The sequence below is a fragment of the Aquarana catesbeiana genome, linkage group LG02 (assembly GCF_042186555.1).
Source record: "Aquarana catesbeiana isolate 2022-GZ linkage group LG02, ASM4218655v1, whole genome shotgun sequence".
Classification (NCBI taxonomy): Eukaryota; Metazoa; Chordata; class Amphibia; order Anura; family Ranidae; genus Aquarana; species Aquarana catesbeiana.
The window spans coordinates 772,859,474-772,877,892 of NC_133325.1; the positions used below are offsets into that span (position 1 = coordinate 772,859,474).

The 18,419-nt window shown below is 45.8% G+C and overlaps 1 protein-coding gene across 1 annotated transcript in view; it reads right to left on the reverse strand.

Moving 5' to 3' along the window:
• Positions 1-2,124: 2,124 nt before the first annotated feature.
• The window catches only part of LOC141129353 (cell surface glycoprotein CD200 receptor 1-B-like), a 63,594-nt gene continuing 47,299 nt past the window's right edge, over positions 2,125-18,419 (reverse strand). The window contains exons 3-4 of the mRNA XM_073617328.1: positions 13,375-13,629; positions 2,125-2,231 (exon numbers count right to left, since the gene is read on the reverse strand). Of these exons, the coding sequence (XP_073473429.1) occupies positions 2,125-2,231; positions 13,375-13,629 (362 nt within the window). The remainder of the gene's footprint in view (positions 2,232-13,374; positions 13,630-18,419) is intronic.

Consider the following 18,419-nt stretch of genomic DNA (forward strand, 5'->3'; position numbering starts at 1 on the left):
AACATAGAAACCAAGACTAGTCGGCTTGAGGAATCTTTAGTAGGTGGAGTCGGGGTCAAGGAAAAGAGAATGGATTTAGACCAGTTGATCCGTATGCCCGAGAAGGTCCCATATTGATTAATAATTTCCAGGGCCGCCGACAATGAGGCAGCTGCGTCTGGAAGGTACAACAATGCATCATCAGCATATAATGAAAGCCTCTCAGTCAACGGACCAATCTCTATTCCCCCAACCCTCGGGGACGCTCTAAGCAGGATAGCCAGAGGCTCAATGGCCAGGGCGAATAAGTCCGGGGACAGAGGGCACCCCTGTCTGGTTCCCCTGCCCAGAGAGAAGGGGGGAGAAAGCACCCGTTCGTTTGAACTCGTGCATTGGGATTACTGTAGAGGAGCTTTATCCAGGCAAAAAATTTGGGATCGAAATTAAATCGTTCAAGCACCTTCCACAAGAACTCCCACTCCACCGAGTCGAAGGCCTTCTCGGCGTCCACAGAGGCCACCACACCCGGGGATTCCGACTTCTCTGCATGAGAAATGTTAGTATAAAGCCGACGTAAGTTGATGTCGGTACCTTTTCCCGGCATGAAGCCCGTCTGGTCGCCATGGATTATAGAGAGGATAGAATGACATGTTTAAGTTAAATAAAAGGTATTGGGCATAGGACAGAACATATATCTGTCATCCAAGTTTTACAACATTTATTTTTCTGTATGAAAATGTGTTAACTAAAAATATACTGTAACTCTGTCCTCACTCACCTCTTTTATTATTTCACTTATTCTCCTCTGTATTTTTCTCTGTAGAGCCCTGAGGTTTAGTCAAGGGGCTCCTCACCAAATTCCAGGAGTAGCTACCATAGTTAAATTGTTAGAGATCCATTGATTTCTCCCTAAGTTTGGCCTTGTAGTACTTTTCTATTCTACCACTAGGTGGCCGGGCACTTAGTGGTACTAGATATGAGAAGAACAACTCAAGGTCAGGTTATGGGTATATGGGGTATCTCAGCCAATAGGCAGGGGTTTTCTTGAACCCCTTGGCCTGCTGGGACAGCCTATATATTTGGGTGGAGTCAGGTGATCTAGGTTCTGTGCCACCCGGACTGCCATCTCGGTGGATGTGTGTGATCTGCCCCGTGTTGCTAGGCCAGATATTAGGCCTATCCCGGGGGGCATCTGGCTGCCAGGGTGTGTGAGGGCCTATCCAGAAGTATAAGGGCAGCGCAAGGTTGGGACTGCAGCTTGCAGTCCAACCAAAAGTGACAGGTTCTGCCGGCCAGACAACTAGCTAGGGATCCAGCAGGGAAGCGTGGGTGATGCTTGAGGGAGATACCACTGTGAAAGGCTTGAGGAGCTCACGGGATTCAGAGTTAGTGAATCAGAGGGTCCGGTGAAAGACCAGGAGCTCAAGGGGCTGAAGAACTACAAGGAGAAATTGTAGTACAGCTGAGAGAACTGTTATGTTTGTATTAGGAACTGTTAAGTACTGTAACCATAGGGGACAGCAAACCTGCACATGAAGAAGTGGCACCTTGCTGGATCCTTTCCCTGTACAGCTGTCCTCCTATTGAAGCCTCTGAGTCTGCCTTTTAAAATTGCAACTACTTAAGGGTGTCCTGGCCCCAATCCTCTTTCCCTTGCAAAATATAAAAGGACTGTTAAAAAAAAATAAAACCTATTTTGCATCCAAAAAGTGTCTGGTGCCCTATTACTTTTACCACCTTTGCACCTACTATGCCTCACAAAACAGGACAGACTGATCTTGTGCTGAGCCCATAGAGACTACATCTACTGTGAGATACTGTGTTGAGAGAGCTGCTGGGGACTGGGTACAGTGCCACCAGAGGGCCATGTGCTTTAGGACTGAGCTGTATGCCGTATGTCAAGGCTGCTGGCTCAACCAATAAACTGAGCTGTTGTTCCTGGGAGCCTCTGTTCTATTGTTCTGGGTTGCTGTTCCAGTAATGCTGCATCAGGGACTTCAGAGATACCGGAAGGAGGCCACAAACGTTGTCCATCATTGAACCATCAGGAGTGGTGAAAGGCCTCTGATCATTTGTGCTTAATTTACTTGATCCTTTGGATTACAAATACCCTCCAGAGTTCTATTATAGATTATGTTTCTATTCCTACATAGGTATAGCCTTGGAGTTGTATCTGCAGTAGAAAAAGAGTCCTATGACAAGACAACTGAAGATGATGAGGGCAATAATCCTCCAAAAATAATGATTACCACCTAAAGACAAAAGAAAAGGCACAGTGAAGGTTACTGTCATTGTTTATAATCACATTTACAATCTTGTCTGGGTTAGTTATGTCAATGATCTAATAATGTTATCTAAAGAAACACATACAGTTTCCATTGCATGGTACAATGACCCCTGCAGGAAGCCCTTTTCTAGGGATGAGCTTTGTGTTCGAGTCGAACTCATGTTCGACTCGAACATCGTCTGTTCGCCGAATTGCGAACGATATGGGCCGTTCGCGCCAAATTCGTGTGGCGCGTCCTGGCCCATAATTCACTGCAGCATCGCAGTGCATTGCTGGCTGATGATTGGCCAAGCATGCACTATGACCCGCATGCTTGGCCAATCACAGCGCCGTCTGAACAGAGAGTTGTAATTGGCCAAAGCCAAGGAGGCTTTGGCCAATTATGGCTCAGGGGATTTAGTACACGCCCCACACTATATAAGGCCGCCTGCACAGCGGCCCTGTGTAGTGTGTGTTTCGGCGTTGAAAGAGATAGACAGAGAGACAGTGTCATTTGATTTGAGTTAGATAGATTAGGCAGAACAGTCAGTCAGTTAGCTGCACTTACAGTGTATTGTGTATATATATGCATCCCAGGTGTTGCATATATATATATACACTGTATTCAGTTTAGCTAGATCCGTTCCTGTTATCTTCTTACTGACAGGCAGGCTTGTCTTGTTACAGTATTTACAGCTACCTGAAGAAAATTGCTGGTGTTCTTTTGATCCTATTAGTACCACAGTCAGGCAGCTAGACTATTTACAGTTAGTGCAGTGCGTCCTGCTCGCAGTGTTCAGCTAAAACTACAAGTTAGTGGGGTGCGTCCTGCTCACAGTGTTCATCTAAACCTACAAGTTAGTGGGGTGCGTCCTGCTCACAGTGTTCAGCTAAACCTACAAGTTAGTGGGGTGCGTCCACCTCACAGTGTTCAGCTAAACCTACAAGTTAGTGCGGTGCGTCCTGCTCACAGTGTTCAGCTAAAACTACAAGTTAGTGTGGTGCGTCCACCTCACAGTGTTCAGCTAAACCTAGAAGTTAGTGCAGTGCGTCCTGCTCACAGTGTTCAGCTAAAACTACAAGTTAGTGCTGTGCGTCCTGCTCACAGTGTTCAGCTAAACCTACAAGTTAGTGTAGTGAGACCTCTGCACAGTGTTCATCTAAAGCTACAAGTTAGTGCAGTGCGTCCTGCTCACAGTGTTCAGCTAAAACTACAAGTTAGTGCTGTGCGTCCTGCTCACAGTGTTCAGCTAAACCTTCAAGTTAGTGTAGTGAGACCTCTGCACAGTGTTCATCTAAAGCTACAAGTTAGTGCAGTGCGTCCTGCTCACAGTGTTCAGCTAGATCCGTTCCTGTTATCTTCTTACTGACAGGCAGGCTTGTCTTGTTACAGTATTTACAGCTACCTGAAGAAAATTGCTGGTGTTCTTTTGATCCTATTAGTACCACAGTCAGGCAGCTAGACTATTTACAGTTAGTGCAGTGCGTCCTGCTCACAGTGTTCAGCTAAATTTACAAGTTAGTGGGGTGCGTCCTGCTCACAGTGTTCAGCTAAACCTAAAAGTAGGGATGAGCCGAACACCCCCCTGTTCAGTTCACACCAGAAAATGCGAACAGGAAAAAAGTTCGTTCGAACACGCGAACACCGTTAAAGTCTATGGAACACGAACATGAATAATCAAAAGTGCTAATTTTAAAGGCTTATATGCAAGTTATTGTCATAAAAAGTGTTTGGGGACCTGGGTCCTGCCCCAGACATGGATCAATGCAAAAAAAAGTTTTAAAAACGGCCGTTTTTTCAGGAGCAGTGATTTTAATAATGCTTAAAGTCAAACAATAAAGTGTAATATCCCTTTAAATTTCGTAGCTGGGGGGTGTCTATAGTATGCCTGTAAAGGGGCGCATGTTTCCCGTGTTTAGAACAGTCTGACAGTAAAATGACATTTCGAAGGAAAAAACCCATTTAAAACTACCCGCGGCTATTGCATTGCCAACAATACACATAGAAGTTCATTGATAAAAACGGCATGGGAATTCCCCACAGGGCAACCCCGAACCAAAATTAAAAAAAAAAAAATGACGTGGGAGTCCCCCTAAATTCCATACAAGGCCCTTCAGGTCTGGTATGGATATTAAGGGGAACCCTGGCCAAAATTTTTAAAAAAATGACGTGGGGTTCCCCCTAAATTCCATACCAGACCCTTATCCGAGCACGCAACCTGGCAGGCCGCAGGAAAAGAGGGGGGGAGGAGGGTGCGGCCCCCCCCTCCTGAACCGTACCAGGCCACATGCCCTCAACATTGGGAGGGTGCTTTGGGGTAGCCCCCAGTGTTCAGCTAAAACTACAAGTTAGTGCTGTGCGTCCTGCTCACAGTGTTCAGCTAAAACTACAAGTTAGTGCTGTGCGTCCTGCTCACAGTGTTCAGCTAAAACTACAAGTTAGTGTGGTGCATCCACCTCACAGTGTTCAGCTAAACCTACAAGTTATTTTTTTGCGAGCTCTGCACAGTGTTCACCTAAAGCTACCTGTAGAAGGTTGGATATAGAATAATTCTGCGCTACCCTAAAACGAAAGACAAGGAAGCAGCCAACACGACCAACAAAGTGTAAAATGGAAAAACAACAAAAAAGTGTGGCGCTGAACAATGTCATATAAAACTGTAAACAAGTCAATAGACAGTAAGGAGGATCAATTGTATCTGCTTTAAGCATATAGTCCTCATATGAACTTCAAAGATACTTAGTCTATATGGCAATATGTTAAGACAAAATATTGAAGAATTATATAAACATCTTGACTGAAAATCCGCTCACTACCACCAAGAGTTGAGGAGGCTTACCAGATGAGGTGGACCCAATGGGGCATACGCCGGACTGGGTCGGACAAGGCTTAGGTGGTGAGTGGCTGTATATACTCCAATAAGGATACGGTCTCACGAGTTTGTTGTATTCATCCAGATAATACCCGGAACTTGAGAGGTGTGCGCAATCTCCCGGATGTGGGAGGTCATGTAGATCTTAAGGAAGTGGTGGAGTGTTCCATAAGCAAACCCCTTTCCTTAAGCAGATTTCCACTTCTAGAGAGTCCGCTCCACTCCCTCGTCACACAATAGCCATAGAATTTAATTCTGTTTGCACTGAGGACAATGAAGAGACCAGCGCTGAGGACAGAGGGGTTCTAGACCCCTGACTCCTGCCCAGCATAAGTCAATGTAGAAGGTTGGTGGTGTTTTCCTGATCACTACCGCAGGCAGCTAAAAAAGCTACAAGTTAGTTTTTTGCGAGCTCTGCACAGTGTTCAGCTAAAGCTACCTGTAGAAGGTTGGTGGTGTTTTCCTGATCCTATCATTACCGCAGGCAGCTAAATAAAATACAAGTTAGTTTTTTGCGAGCTATGCACAGTGTTCAGCTAAAGCTACCTGTACCTACCTTCACGATTCGAACCAATTTTTTTTTTTCGAAACCGCGCCTGTCCCGAGGCGCTGCCGGCATGAGCTTTTAGGCGAGGCCGCGGCTTCAGCCTAGTCCGCGGCGTCCGGCCTCGGTGAAAAAAAAAAATCTAAAAAAATCGATTTGCTTACATTTTGAATCGATTTGACCTCTCAACTCAATTCAAGATTTAAATCGATTTTTTTCCCAGCCTTAATATATATATATATATATATTTATATATATATATATATATATATATATATATATATATATATATATATATATATATATATATATATCCCCTAGTTACAAACATCCGACTTACAAACGACTCCTACTTACAAACGGAGAGAGACAACAGGAAGTGAGAGGAAATCTACCCCTAGGAAGGGAAATTCTCTCCTATAAGAGCTATTATGGGGAAAAGGTACCTCCACTGATGCTTTATCACCAAGGCTTGTTTCCACAAAAAACCCAAATTTTCAAAATCCAATTGTCATTGGGACAGAATGTGAGGTGAAATCTTCTGAACAGGGGCACAGACAGCAAAACAAATGTTACAGGGGTGTTAACCCTTCCCTATGCTATCCAAAAAGCTTAAAAATATTTTTTTTGGCTGGAGCTACACTTAAAAAATGTACCTGTTCTGACTTACAAACAGATTCAACTTAAGAACAAACCTACAGTCCCTACCTTGTTTGTAACCTGGGGACCCCCTGTATATATATCCCAGCTTAGTGCAGCTACAGGCCATTAGTATGTCTGGAAGGCCAAGAAGGAGAGGCAGACAGTCAGAAGCCAATAAGAGAGGGCAAGCAGGCTGGTCGTGGAGACGGTGCATCCTCATCAGCACATGGCCGTGGGACACGCTTGACCTTTTTTTCGGCAGCTGGCCGTGTTGAGCCGCAACATGCAGAAGACTTGGTCGAGTGGATGACCAAGCCGTCCTCATCCTACTCATCCTCTCTCACCCATGCCCAGGGTACTTTGTCTGGCAAAGCAGCGGCCTCTTCCCTCGGCTCAATGTCATCAGTGACTCCTTCCCTAGCCCCACCATGTCCTCCTGAGGAGTCCCTCGAACTGTTTGACCACAGTGTTGGGTACATGCTCCAGGAGGATGCCCAGCGTTTCGAAGGCTCTGATGATGATACTGAGCTTGATTAAGGCAGTAACATGAGCACGGACAGAGGGGGTGCCCAAGAAGGACAGCAATCTGGCAGTCATGCTCCCCCTGCTGCAGCATACTGCCAGGTTTGCTCCAGTGATGAGGAGGGAGGGGATGATGAGGTCACTGACTCAATGTGGGTGCCTGATAGGAGAGAGGAGGAGGAGGAGGAGGAGGCGGCACATCACCAACGAGGCAGGATGCCCTCCAGGGGCCAGCCTAAGGGCAGCACATTGGCTGCATCACACCCCAAATCTCCACATGTGCAGGACGCTGCAGTCTCTGCGCATTATTCAAAAAGTTCTTTGGTGTGGGCCTTTTTTGAGACGAGTGCATCAGATCGCTCCGCTGCTATTTGCAACATATGTCTCAAGCGTATCTCGCGTGGCCAAAACATCTCCCGCTTGGGTAGCACATGCTTGACCAGACATATGTTGACCTGCCATGCAGTTCGTTGACAAGCGTATCTAAAAGACCCACACCAAAGAACAAAGAGGACCTCTCCTTGCTCCTCATCAGCTGAGATTTCCAACCCCACTAGACCTTCAGTCCTCTCTGAGACCTGCACTGAGAGGAATGAAGGTGTAGAATTAGGTGTGTCACAGCCAAGTACTTGTGGGCAATCTGCTTTTGGTACACCGACGTCAGATTGTACCAGGCAAATTTTCCTGCCCCAGCTGCTGCATTGCCGAAAGAAGTTTGCTCCCAGCCATCCACATGCCCAGCAGTTGAATGCTAGCTTGGCAAAATTGCTAGCACTTCAACTGCTGCCTTTTCAGTTGGTAGACTCTGCCCCTTCCGTGAGTTTGTGGAATGTGCGGTTCCTCAGTGGCAGGTACCCAAACGCCACTTTTTCTCATGGAAGGCGATTCCGGCTCTCTACCGGCATGTGGAAGGCAATGTCCATGCCCCGCTGGACAGGGCGGTCAGCGGTAAGGTGCATATTACCGCTAACTCATGGTCCAGCAGGCATGGACAGGGACGTTACCTAATTTTCACGGCGCATTGGGTGACTCTGCTGGCAGCTGGGAAGGATGCAGGACAAGGTGCGGTAGTGTTGGAGGTTGTTCCGCCACCACACCTCCAAAATGCTAATGATTGTGACACACCTCTCTCCTCCACCCCCTCCTCTTCTTCTTCCTCCATGGCCTCTTCCTGTGCTTTGTCCTTGGAACCAGCGGTGCTCCGTAGCCGTTCAAGGGGCTACGCAAGTACGCAGGCCAAAAGATGCCATGCGGTGCTTGAGCTGGTGTGCTTGGGGGACAGGAGCCACACTGGGGCAGAGGTTCTGTCAGCTCTGCAGGGGCAGGTTCAGAGGTGGTTGACGCCATGCCAACTTAAGACAGGAATGGTGGTTTGCGACAATGGCACCAACCTCCTCTCTGCCCTCCGACAGGGACAAATGACCCATGTGCCCTGTTTGGCTCACGTCCTTAACTTGGTGGTGCAGCGGTTCTTGGGCAGGTACCCGGGCTTACAGGATGTCCTGAGGGAGGCCAGGAAAGTCTGTGTGCATTTCCGCCGGTCATATAATGCCAGTGCTCGGCTGACGGACCTCCAAAAGGAGTTTAACCTGCCCAAGAACCGCCTAATCTGTGACATGCCCACCAGGTGGAACTCAACTTTGGCCATGCTGCAGCGGCTGCACACGCAGCAGAGGGCCATCAATGAGTACCTGTGCGACTATGGCACCAGGACAGGGTCAGGGGAGCTTTGTTTTTTTTCCCCATGCCAGTGGGCCATGATCAGGGATGCATGAACTGTCCTGTCACCATTTGAGGAGGCCACGAGGATGGTGAGCAGTGACAGTGCATGCATCAGTGACATTGTCCCCCTTGTCCACCTGTTGGAGCACACGCTGCGTGGAATAATGGACAGGGCACTTGAGGCAGAACAGAGGCAGGAAGAGGAGGACTTCCTTAGCTCTCAAGGCCCCCTTTATCCAGACAGTGTTCCTGCGTGCCCGCCGATCACACAGGACGAGGAGGAGGGGGAGGAAGATTGTGTCAGTGTGGAGGTGGAGCCTGGCACTCAGCATCAGCAGCAGTCTTTAAGGGATCAGTCCCAAGAAACACATGGACTTGTACGTGGCTGGGAGGAGGTGGCTGCGGACCATGTCGTCCTTAGTGACCCAGAGGACTCCGGACCGAATGCCTCAGCAAACCTACGCTGCATGGCCTCCCTGATCCTGCAAAGCCTGCGTAAGGATCCTCGTATTCGTGGTATCAAGGAGAAGGACCAATACTGGCTGGCAACCCTCCTTGATCCACGTTACAAGGGTAAGGTTGCGGACCTTATCTTGCCATCGCAGAGGGAGCAGAGGATGAAACATCTTCGGGAGGCCTTGCAGAAAGGTCTGTGCAACACGTTCCCAGAGACTGGGAGGTTACAAACTCCTGTTTCTGGACAACGTGTTGCTGAGGCTTCGGTCAGTCAAAGAAGGAGCGGTGGAGAAGGTGGCCGTCTGACCGATGCGTTCAGACAATTTTTTGGTCCGCAGCCCCAAGGTATGATCGGTTCCAGCAACCATCGCCAGCGTCTGTTTTACATGGTGCAGGAATACCTAGGGGCAAGATCTGACTTGGACACCTTTCCCACCGAAAATCCTCTGGGTTACTGGGTCTTGAGGATGGATCACTGGCCAGAGCTTGCACAGTATGCAATTGAGCTACTGGCCTGTCCTGCATCCAGCGTTCTTTCGGAATGCACATTCAGTGCTGCTGGAGGCTTTGTAACCGATCACAGGGTGCGTCTGTCCACCGACTCGGTCGATCGACTGACCTTCATAAAAATGAATCAGTATTGGATCACCACCAGCTACCAAGCACCTGATGCTGATGTAACCGAATAATTTTTTTTGAAATCTCAGATCCCTTCAAAGACTGCCTATGCTGATGCTGAGTGACTATCCCTGAGTAATTATCCTCTTCCTCCTCAATGATCACGCTGATAGCTTGTAAGAACATTTTTGGTTCTGGGCGCCACCACCAGTGCCTAAGGCCCAATTTTTCAGCCTCTGTTTAACAGGGGCGTGTAATTACAATTTTTAATGCAATACTTTGCAGCAAGGCTCCTTTCTGCGTTACAACTAGAGTATCTGTGAGGGGTTGCAGTGTTGTGGCACCAGCACCAGTGCCTAAGGCCCAATTTTTCAGCCCTTGTTTAACAGGGGCGTGTAATTACAATTTTTGATGCAATACTTTGCAGCAGGGCTCATTTCAGCATTCCAACTAGAGTATCTGTGAGGGGTTGCAGTGTTGTGGCACCAGCACCAGTGCCTAAGGCCCAATTTTTCAGCCCCTGTTTAACAGGGGCGTGTAATTACAATTTTCGATGCAATACTTTGCAGCAGGGCTCGTTCCTGCGTTCCAACTAGAGTATCTGTGAGGGGTTGCAGTGTTGTGGACCCAGCACCAGTGCCTAAGGCCTAATTTTTCAGCCCCTGTTCAACAGGGGCATGTAATTACAATTCTTGATCTAATATTTCACAGCAGGGCCCATTTCTGCACCCACCAAGAGCGAGTGAGGACTTACAGTGTTGTGGCACCAGCATCACCACCACCACTAAAGGCCCAATTTTTCTGCCCCTGTTCAACAGGGGCATGTAATTACAATTCTTGATCTAATATTTCACAGCAGGGCCCTGTGAGGGCTTACAGTGTTGTGGCCACAACAACACCTAAGGCCCAAATTTCTGCTGAGTATATAGGACAGGCCCCTACTTTCAAACATCTAACTTACAAACGACTCCTACTTGCAAATGGAAGGAGACAACAGGAAGTGAGATGAAATCTACCCCTAGGAAGGGAAATTCTCTCCTTTAAGAGTTAATGTGGGAAAAACATTTCTCCTTTCCACTGATGCTTTCCAATCCTTGTTCCACAAAAAAAACCCAAATTTTCAAAAAACATTTGTCATTGGGACAAAAAGTGAGGTGAAATCTTCTGAAGAGGAGGAAAGACAGCAAAACAAATGTCACAGGGGTGATAACCCTTCCCTATGTTTTCCAAAAAGCTTAAAAAAGATTTTTTGGCTGAGCTAAACACGTTAAAAATGTACCCGTTCAAAATTACAAACAGATTCTACTTAACAACAAACCTACAGTCCCTGTCTTGTTTGCACCGCCTGTATACTGCTGTTCAGAGTATATAGGGCCTGGTGGCCCCACACCTTTCCTTATTTTAATTTGGGTGCGGGGTTCCCCTTAATATCCATACAAGACCCAAAGGGCCTGGTAATGGACTGGGGGTACCCATGCCGTTTGTCTCACTGATTTTCATCCATATTGCCAGGACCCAACATTACATTAAACCCGCAAGCAGTTTTAAATGAGATTTTTTCCTTTAAAAATGACATATGGTGCAGGGACTGTTCAAAACACGGGAAACACGCGCCACTTTACAGGCATACTATAGACACACCCCAGGTACGATATTTAAAGGAATATTTCACTTTTTTTTTTTTACTTTAAGCATCATTAAAATCACTGCTCCCGAAAAAACGGCCGCTTTTAAAAGTTTTTTTTGCATTAATACATGTCCCCTGGGGTAGGACCCGGGTCCCCAAACCCTTTTTAGGACAATACCATGCAAATTAGCCTTTAAAATGAGCACTTTTTATTTCGAACGTTCGAGTCCCATAGACGTCAATGGGGTTCTAACGTTCGTGCGAATTTTCGGTCTGTTCGCAGGTTCTGGTGCGAACCGAACCGGGGGGTGTTCGGCTCATCCCTACCCTTTTCCATTGAAGCATGAATCCCTCGCCTTCTCTATTGACACCCAGTCCCAAGTATGAATGTGATCCTATGGTAAGTTGGCCACATTTTCAAAATGAAATCTGGGATCATTATATTGGCCACATCCACTTACAACTACCCCTTCACAAACATCATATCCCCATTTGTAACCTCACCCACATATCATGCCCCCCCCCCCATTTATAACACACCTTTAAACCCACAAGTCTTACCAACAGGAGGCAGACATTCAAAGTATAAAGGCAATATAAACATACTTCAATAAGAGGCACTATAATATGCCTGTAGCACATAGCGCACCACTGGCTGTACACCTGGAGGTGTGGCCAATAAGGTAAGTGTGGCTTCATGGTGTATGGCTTGTAGTGTGGTGATAAAAAATCCCCCAGCATTCTACAGACAAACCCCAGAACAGCTAATGGCAAAGACATTAAAAGGGCATCTGATCAACAACGTCCACTAAAAGGCCCCAAGGTGACTTTGCTCAGGGGCTATAAATTAGAGAGGGCATTAGGTGGGTGTGAGAGACCTAGGGGGAGCCTCAGGCCCCAAGAGAAGAGGAAGAAGTGGTTAATAAAGCATCAGGCAGAGAGGGGCCTTCAAAGATCTACTCAGAGGTCTTAGGATATCTAGAGGCAGGACCAGGCTGGAGGTCTCCAGTGAGGGGCTTATAGAAGGTTCTGGGGCAACAGGCTGAGCTATGAATGGATGTGGTTCTGTAATCATCAGAATAATGTATGTGATAACAGTGCAGCACAGGTGGAGAGGACAGTTTTTTTCTACTTATTGAACAGATAACAAAACACTTTCAATAGTATATTTCATAAACCAAAAGGGAGAAAATCAGAAAAGTTCAGTGTTAGGGTTTACATAAACTTTATTGATGACACACATAAGATATTTGTGCCAGCAGAGCAAAAAATAGGGTCCACTTCATCAATCCAAAGAGGAGAATTTCCTGTTATGCATCACTACTAGGAAAGATATATTTTTTCATAACCAACCTGTAAGGGAATATCCTACCTATGGGGTATTTAAAGTAGAACTATGGCCGTCCAGTGATGTAAATATGTACTGCAGCACTTATAAAATTATAAGGACATTTATACATTTACAATTTTCTCTTAGTCCCCCTACAATGTCCATCAATACCTATTGGGCCCGCCAGTGAAGTCCACCTAATGCAGCTTCTAGTGATGGGGTGGTAACTCTGTTGCAAAAGAACTGTTGGAAAGAACTTTGAGGTCCATAGAGTTGGATCCTTCAACATTTTGGCTTTTGATTGTACACCTTGTAGAGTAATGCCCCGTTTATACGATCGGACATTCCGACAACAAAACTGTGGATTTTTTCCCGACGGATGTTGGCTCAAACTTGTCTTGCATACACACGGTCACACAAATGTTGTCGGAAATTCCGATCGCCAAGAACGCGGTGACGAGCCGAGAAAAATGAAGTTTAATAGCCAGTGCGGCTCTTCTGCTTGATTGCGAGCATGCGTGGAATTTTGTTTGTCGGACTTGGGTACACACGCTCGGAATTTCCGACAACAAAGTTTGTTGTCGGAAAATATGAGAACCTGCTCTCAAACATTTGTTGTTGAAAATTCCGACAGCAAATGTCCGATGGAGCATACACACGGTCGGAATTTCCGTCAAGAAGCTCACATCGAACATTTGTTGTCGGAAATTCCGACCGTGTGTATGTGGCATAAGAAGGCTGAATGTATAGGTATATGTCCATTTGTAGAATCTAACATACTTTCCATATATTCACCAATTTTACCTGATAATACAATAGACTGGCTCCAGACATTCACAAATGTGGGATGAGACACAAGGCATGTCACGTTGTCTCCATTAGACTTGTATGTACTGATCACTGTCCAAGTATCATCCAAATCTTTAATTTTGGTTATGTTTATATCATCTGAATGTGGGTTCCAAGAGATCTCTGCAGCTGGGAATCCACCAATTGCTCTACACTCCAGAGATCCATTACTGCTTATATCCAGAGACACAGAGGGCTGAGCTGGAGAAATAAAGAAGAACGCATTACTAAACCATATATTACTAAATAATTGTTGTCAATGGCAGGGCCGTCTTTAAGGCAGGGCAAAAGGGGCAGCTGCCCTGGGCCCTGTCATTGTTGTGGGGCCCAAAGCAGCTGCCTCATACTTGCCAACTCTACCAGTTTAAATTCCCTCATCCCATGAGGTTTTAGTCTCATGCTGTGTCCTAATATCTCAGTGTGAAGTTCTGTTATTAATGCTGCCCAGCTCTGCCTTGTTGTTGTGTACAGATGACTCACCTGTAGACCCTGTCTTTACATGTAAATACCGGCATTCATATGTAAATAGCGGCAGACCAGCAGCATTCTATGTAAACAGAGGTGGTACCCCCCTAAGGTCATATTCACCATCACCTATACTGAATGATACCACTGGGGAGATAAAGGGGCATGCTTGAAAGTCCTGCCTACAACTGTGGTCATTAAGCCTACCATCAGCCTGTTCTGCAAAGGTAAGCAAATTAGTGGGGGGAGGGTAGTGTGGGGTGTACAGAGGTAGGCAGAGAAGGAATTACAGTTTGGGGTGCACAGGTGAGCAAGGTCCAGTCCATGGTGTGCAGCCAGTGAGGAGATGATGTGCTGTAACCTCTAGCAACCAATCAGTAAGTAGTAACCAATCAGTGAGCAGTATTGATGTACAGTAATCTCTAGCAACCAATCAACAAGCAGAAATCATGTGCTGTAACCTCTAGCAACTAATCTTTGAGCCAAAATGTTTGCTGTAACCTCTAGCAACCAGTCAGTGAGCAGCAATGATACTCTGTAACCTCTGGCATCCAATCACAATCACTGCCTGATATGATTCAGTAGACTGATTTTGAGTCTAGCTGCTATTTATTGTATGTCTCAGAGCAGGTGGAGAGCAAAACTGCATGGGGGGCCCCAAGACAATTTTTGCCCAGGGTCCAATCAATATTAAAGATGGCCCTGGTCAATGGTTTGTCAGATGTACAGATAAAACTTTCTTTGAAATATGCATATTAGGAGTAGGAAATGAGTTTTAATATAATAAAGAAGACATCAGGTATGGATATTTTTTACACAGTTACGCTTGTCCCGATTGGATCAATGTAAGTATGTATGTTCAATATCTGTGTAATCCCTATAGAAGCTGGAAATCAGTGTAGTAGACACCACTATTTCAGTGATCTCCACTGGCTTCTGGCTTCCAATTTCTGGACAAATGCAACTATGTAAAAATATCCATACCAGGAATTCTTTTTTAAGGATTAATGTAGACCAGGGGTCTCCAAACTTTCTAAACAGGGGGCCAATTTACTGACCAGCAGATTTTAGAGTGCCCTTTTGGTGTCAGTGAGAGAAATTGTGCCCCATCATTGGTGTCATTGGGCGCAATTGTTTAATGTCATTGGAGGGAATTGCGCCCCATCGTTGGTGTCAGTGGGAGGAGTTGTGCCCCATTTTTGGTGTCAGTGGGAGGAATCATACCCCATCATTGGTGTCATTGGGCCCAATTTTTGGTGTCATTGGGAGAAATTGTGCCTCATCGTTGGTGCCATTGGGAGGAATTTCCCCCCTTTCTGGTCTCAGTGGGGGGGGGGGATTGAGCCCCATTGTTGGTATCAGTGAATGAAATAGTGCCCCAAGTGCCAGATAAAAGCAAGCAAAGGACCGCATCTGGCCCCCCGGGCCACAGTTTGGGGACCACTGATGTAAACAAAGGAGGAAACCTACTTTCATTGAATACTGTAAGTTTATGTAGAAGCTGGTAAATGCTGGTTCTGGATGCATTTGGAGTTACAGAAGTTGGAAATAAGTCTTAGTGGGCTAGTATTGGTGCTGATAGGGTGGTCATGGACTTAATATTAATCATATCTGTATACAAGATAAGACTATAAACAGTAAAAAAGCCTAAATACTACCACACTTAAAGGAAATGAATGGTAAATAAAGAGGGAAGTACACCTATACAATATTTCTCCGAAAACCTAACTCCAGGTGTGACAACATTTCTCCCCACCCCGGATCCAACCCCCCTCTGCCATTATGTTTTTTAGATTTTCAGTATACATACCTTTATTCCTGGTGTCTTTTGGACAGCCACATGACAACAGGATCCTCTTTTCCGACAGGGGCAATCCTAAATACTGCAGAGAACCGAGGTGACATTATGACGTCAGAGCCATTCTCTGCAGCATTGTACTGTGTGAGCCAAAGCCAACGTCGTGACATCTTTGGTTTCAGTAATAACTCAAAATGGAGTTCTAATCTTTGCCCACTAAAAAAAAAATAGTTTGGACTTGCAATCTAATTGTTTACCACTCCTGCACCCAAGGTGATTCAAGTCATTCCCCTATTGGGAGTGTCAGACCTAAAATAAAAGAAATAATAAGGAAGAGAGGAACAGCTAATGTAAATTCTCCTGTTAGTCTCGGGTTTCATGCACCAGAGGTACAGGAGAAGTAAAAGATACACATTCCGGTAATTAAAATTAAAGCTCACAGAATACTGTAAAAAGAATTACAATATTGGAAGACCTTGGAGGACATTTGTGGAAACAAGGACTGGCTACAGGAAAAAGACAGAAAGTGGCCTTTCTAACTGCCAAAGGGCTTGTAGGCAGGTGCAGTCCACTACAGGTGACGCTCAACCAAAGTGGCATAGTAGTGAGAGAGGAAGTCAGGAGGAACATGATTCCTCTATGGTTTCCAGGGTCACTGGGGAAGCTATCCGATTGGATGCTGCCATCTTGGGTCAGGCAGAGCCTGTTTAAGGACCTGGCTCTCAGGTTTAGCACACATTTCGTGTGTGAGTAGTGTAGGGACAGGTCATCCATCTGTCAGGGACATTATTAACAGCAGGGAAAGGCTCCAGATGAAAGTTTAGGACTGAAAATCATTTTGGACATCTTCCTGTTTGGGTTGAAGATGGCCACATTATGCTGTTCCAGACAGATGCTGTCACTTCGGCAGATACCTGCTCTGCTACACACTGCTGGTATTGAATGTTGTGAGTGTTCTCTTGTGCCACAGACTTTCACACTGGTGGCTGGGGGAGGGTCCTGGTTCCCTACCACAGTTCTAACAATACTGCCTGACAGGGCTGTACACATGCCTTGGCCACTGCAATTTTTTTTTCACTTGGGCTGCAGAGTTTGGCAGGTGGCACCACCTGAAAAACTCACCCATTGAGATCAATGGGGGTCTCACCGCAACCATGAGCCAAATGCTTGGCTTGCAGTTAAGGCATGGTCCACTATGTAAAATTTTCTGTTCTGCAATTTAAAAAAAAGCAAAAAACTCCCTAAAAAGCAAGGGAAGTAGAGTCTCCTGAACACCTGCCAGTCTCTGTTATAAAGCCCTCTAAAAAGTGGTAAGTGTTAAAGAGCCATTAAACAGGCTTTCCTTTTTACTTTGTTTTTGTTATGCAGAATGTAAGGTAGCAAATGGAGTAATAAAACTTTGCAGTAAATGCAGGGTGTACATAAATATATAAATATTCTAATCTTTCCCCGGAAGAGCAATTTAGTGTTTTTTTCCCCCCTCTACCTGGTGATGGAAAGAGGTGGCCAGAACAGGGAAGAGACTACCAGTGCTCATACCTTATCCACAGAGGAAATCAAGATAAATAAAACTGGTTACTAAATATTCAAAGTTTTGCACTGTCCTCTATTTGGTTTGTTAGGCTAAATGTAGTTTTTGGCCTTATTGTAGTCAGTGGAGCAGTGATCTTCAGTTTTTGGTTGGTCAGGGCTTCCTAAGCTGGGTGTTTGATTTCTCCTACCTGCTTCTAGGAGAAGAATATACAGTAGGACAGAGAGAGTCAAATATCCAGTTATGAATATTTATCATGTTTCAGCCAATCCCTGGAAGGGGGCGTCCAGGTGGCTGAGGAGGAGATCAATGTTTTGGGAGGCCTGAGTGATTTTCCTCTGCTAGGAGGGTTCCAGTTCTCTTGGGGCTGCTGCCCCTGGGAGGCAGCTATACTAAGACAAGATTTGCAGTTTGGGCCTCAGCAGGTGCTGAGCTGAGGGCCTGGGGAAGATTAATCATTGCTGGAGGGCACTGTCCTAAAGTCCCGGTCTGGAGAAGGATCTTTTTTATCCCTCTCACCATAGAACTACCTGTGGAAGGTGGGTGGCAGTCAGCTTCTGGGACATTGTGAATAAGACCTACAGCGGGGCTTTCATATGTGCCTGCAGCTATAAGGATTTGTGCTAGAAGTTTGTCTTATTAGTTGTTTTGGAGTATCCTAAAGCATATCTCCTAACTTTTTGAGATGGGAACGAGGGACAGCAATAAGCAAAAGTATGAAGGCATAGGACACACCCCCTGCCACTCCCCTTAAATGAGAAATATACAAAAAAAATATTAGTTTAACCCACAAGTGCATTTTTTTTTTACCACTACTATTCCTTTATATTGGCTTTTTAAATTTACAAATACAGCATTTTAGAAATTGGATGAAAGGTTTAGCACCAGGAAACACTTTTTAAAAGACAAAAAGTATATTTTATATACAACTATATAGATCAGACCAAAATGAGGGACAAATGAAGAGGAAAGAGGGACTTTGTTCCAAATCAAGGGCAGTCCTTCTAAACCAGGGACAGTTGCCTGAACCCCTCAAACCCCTCTCCTGTTTCAGGTTATTCAGTGATAAATTCTAAAAAAACATCCCTAGACTGAGGCTGTATTGTCGGTGTGCATGGAACTGCTTGTGTAACCGGCAGCCTCCGTACTACTTTGGGGGGGGGGGGAACCTGTCTGTTCTCAGCGAACCCTCCAGGG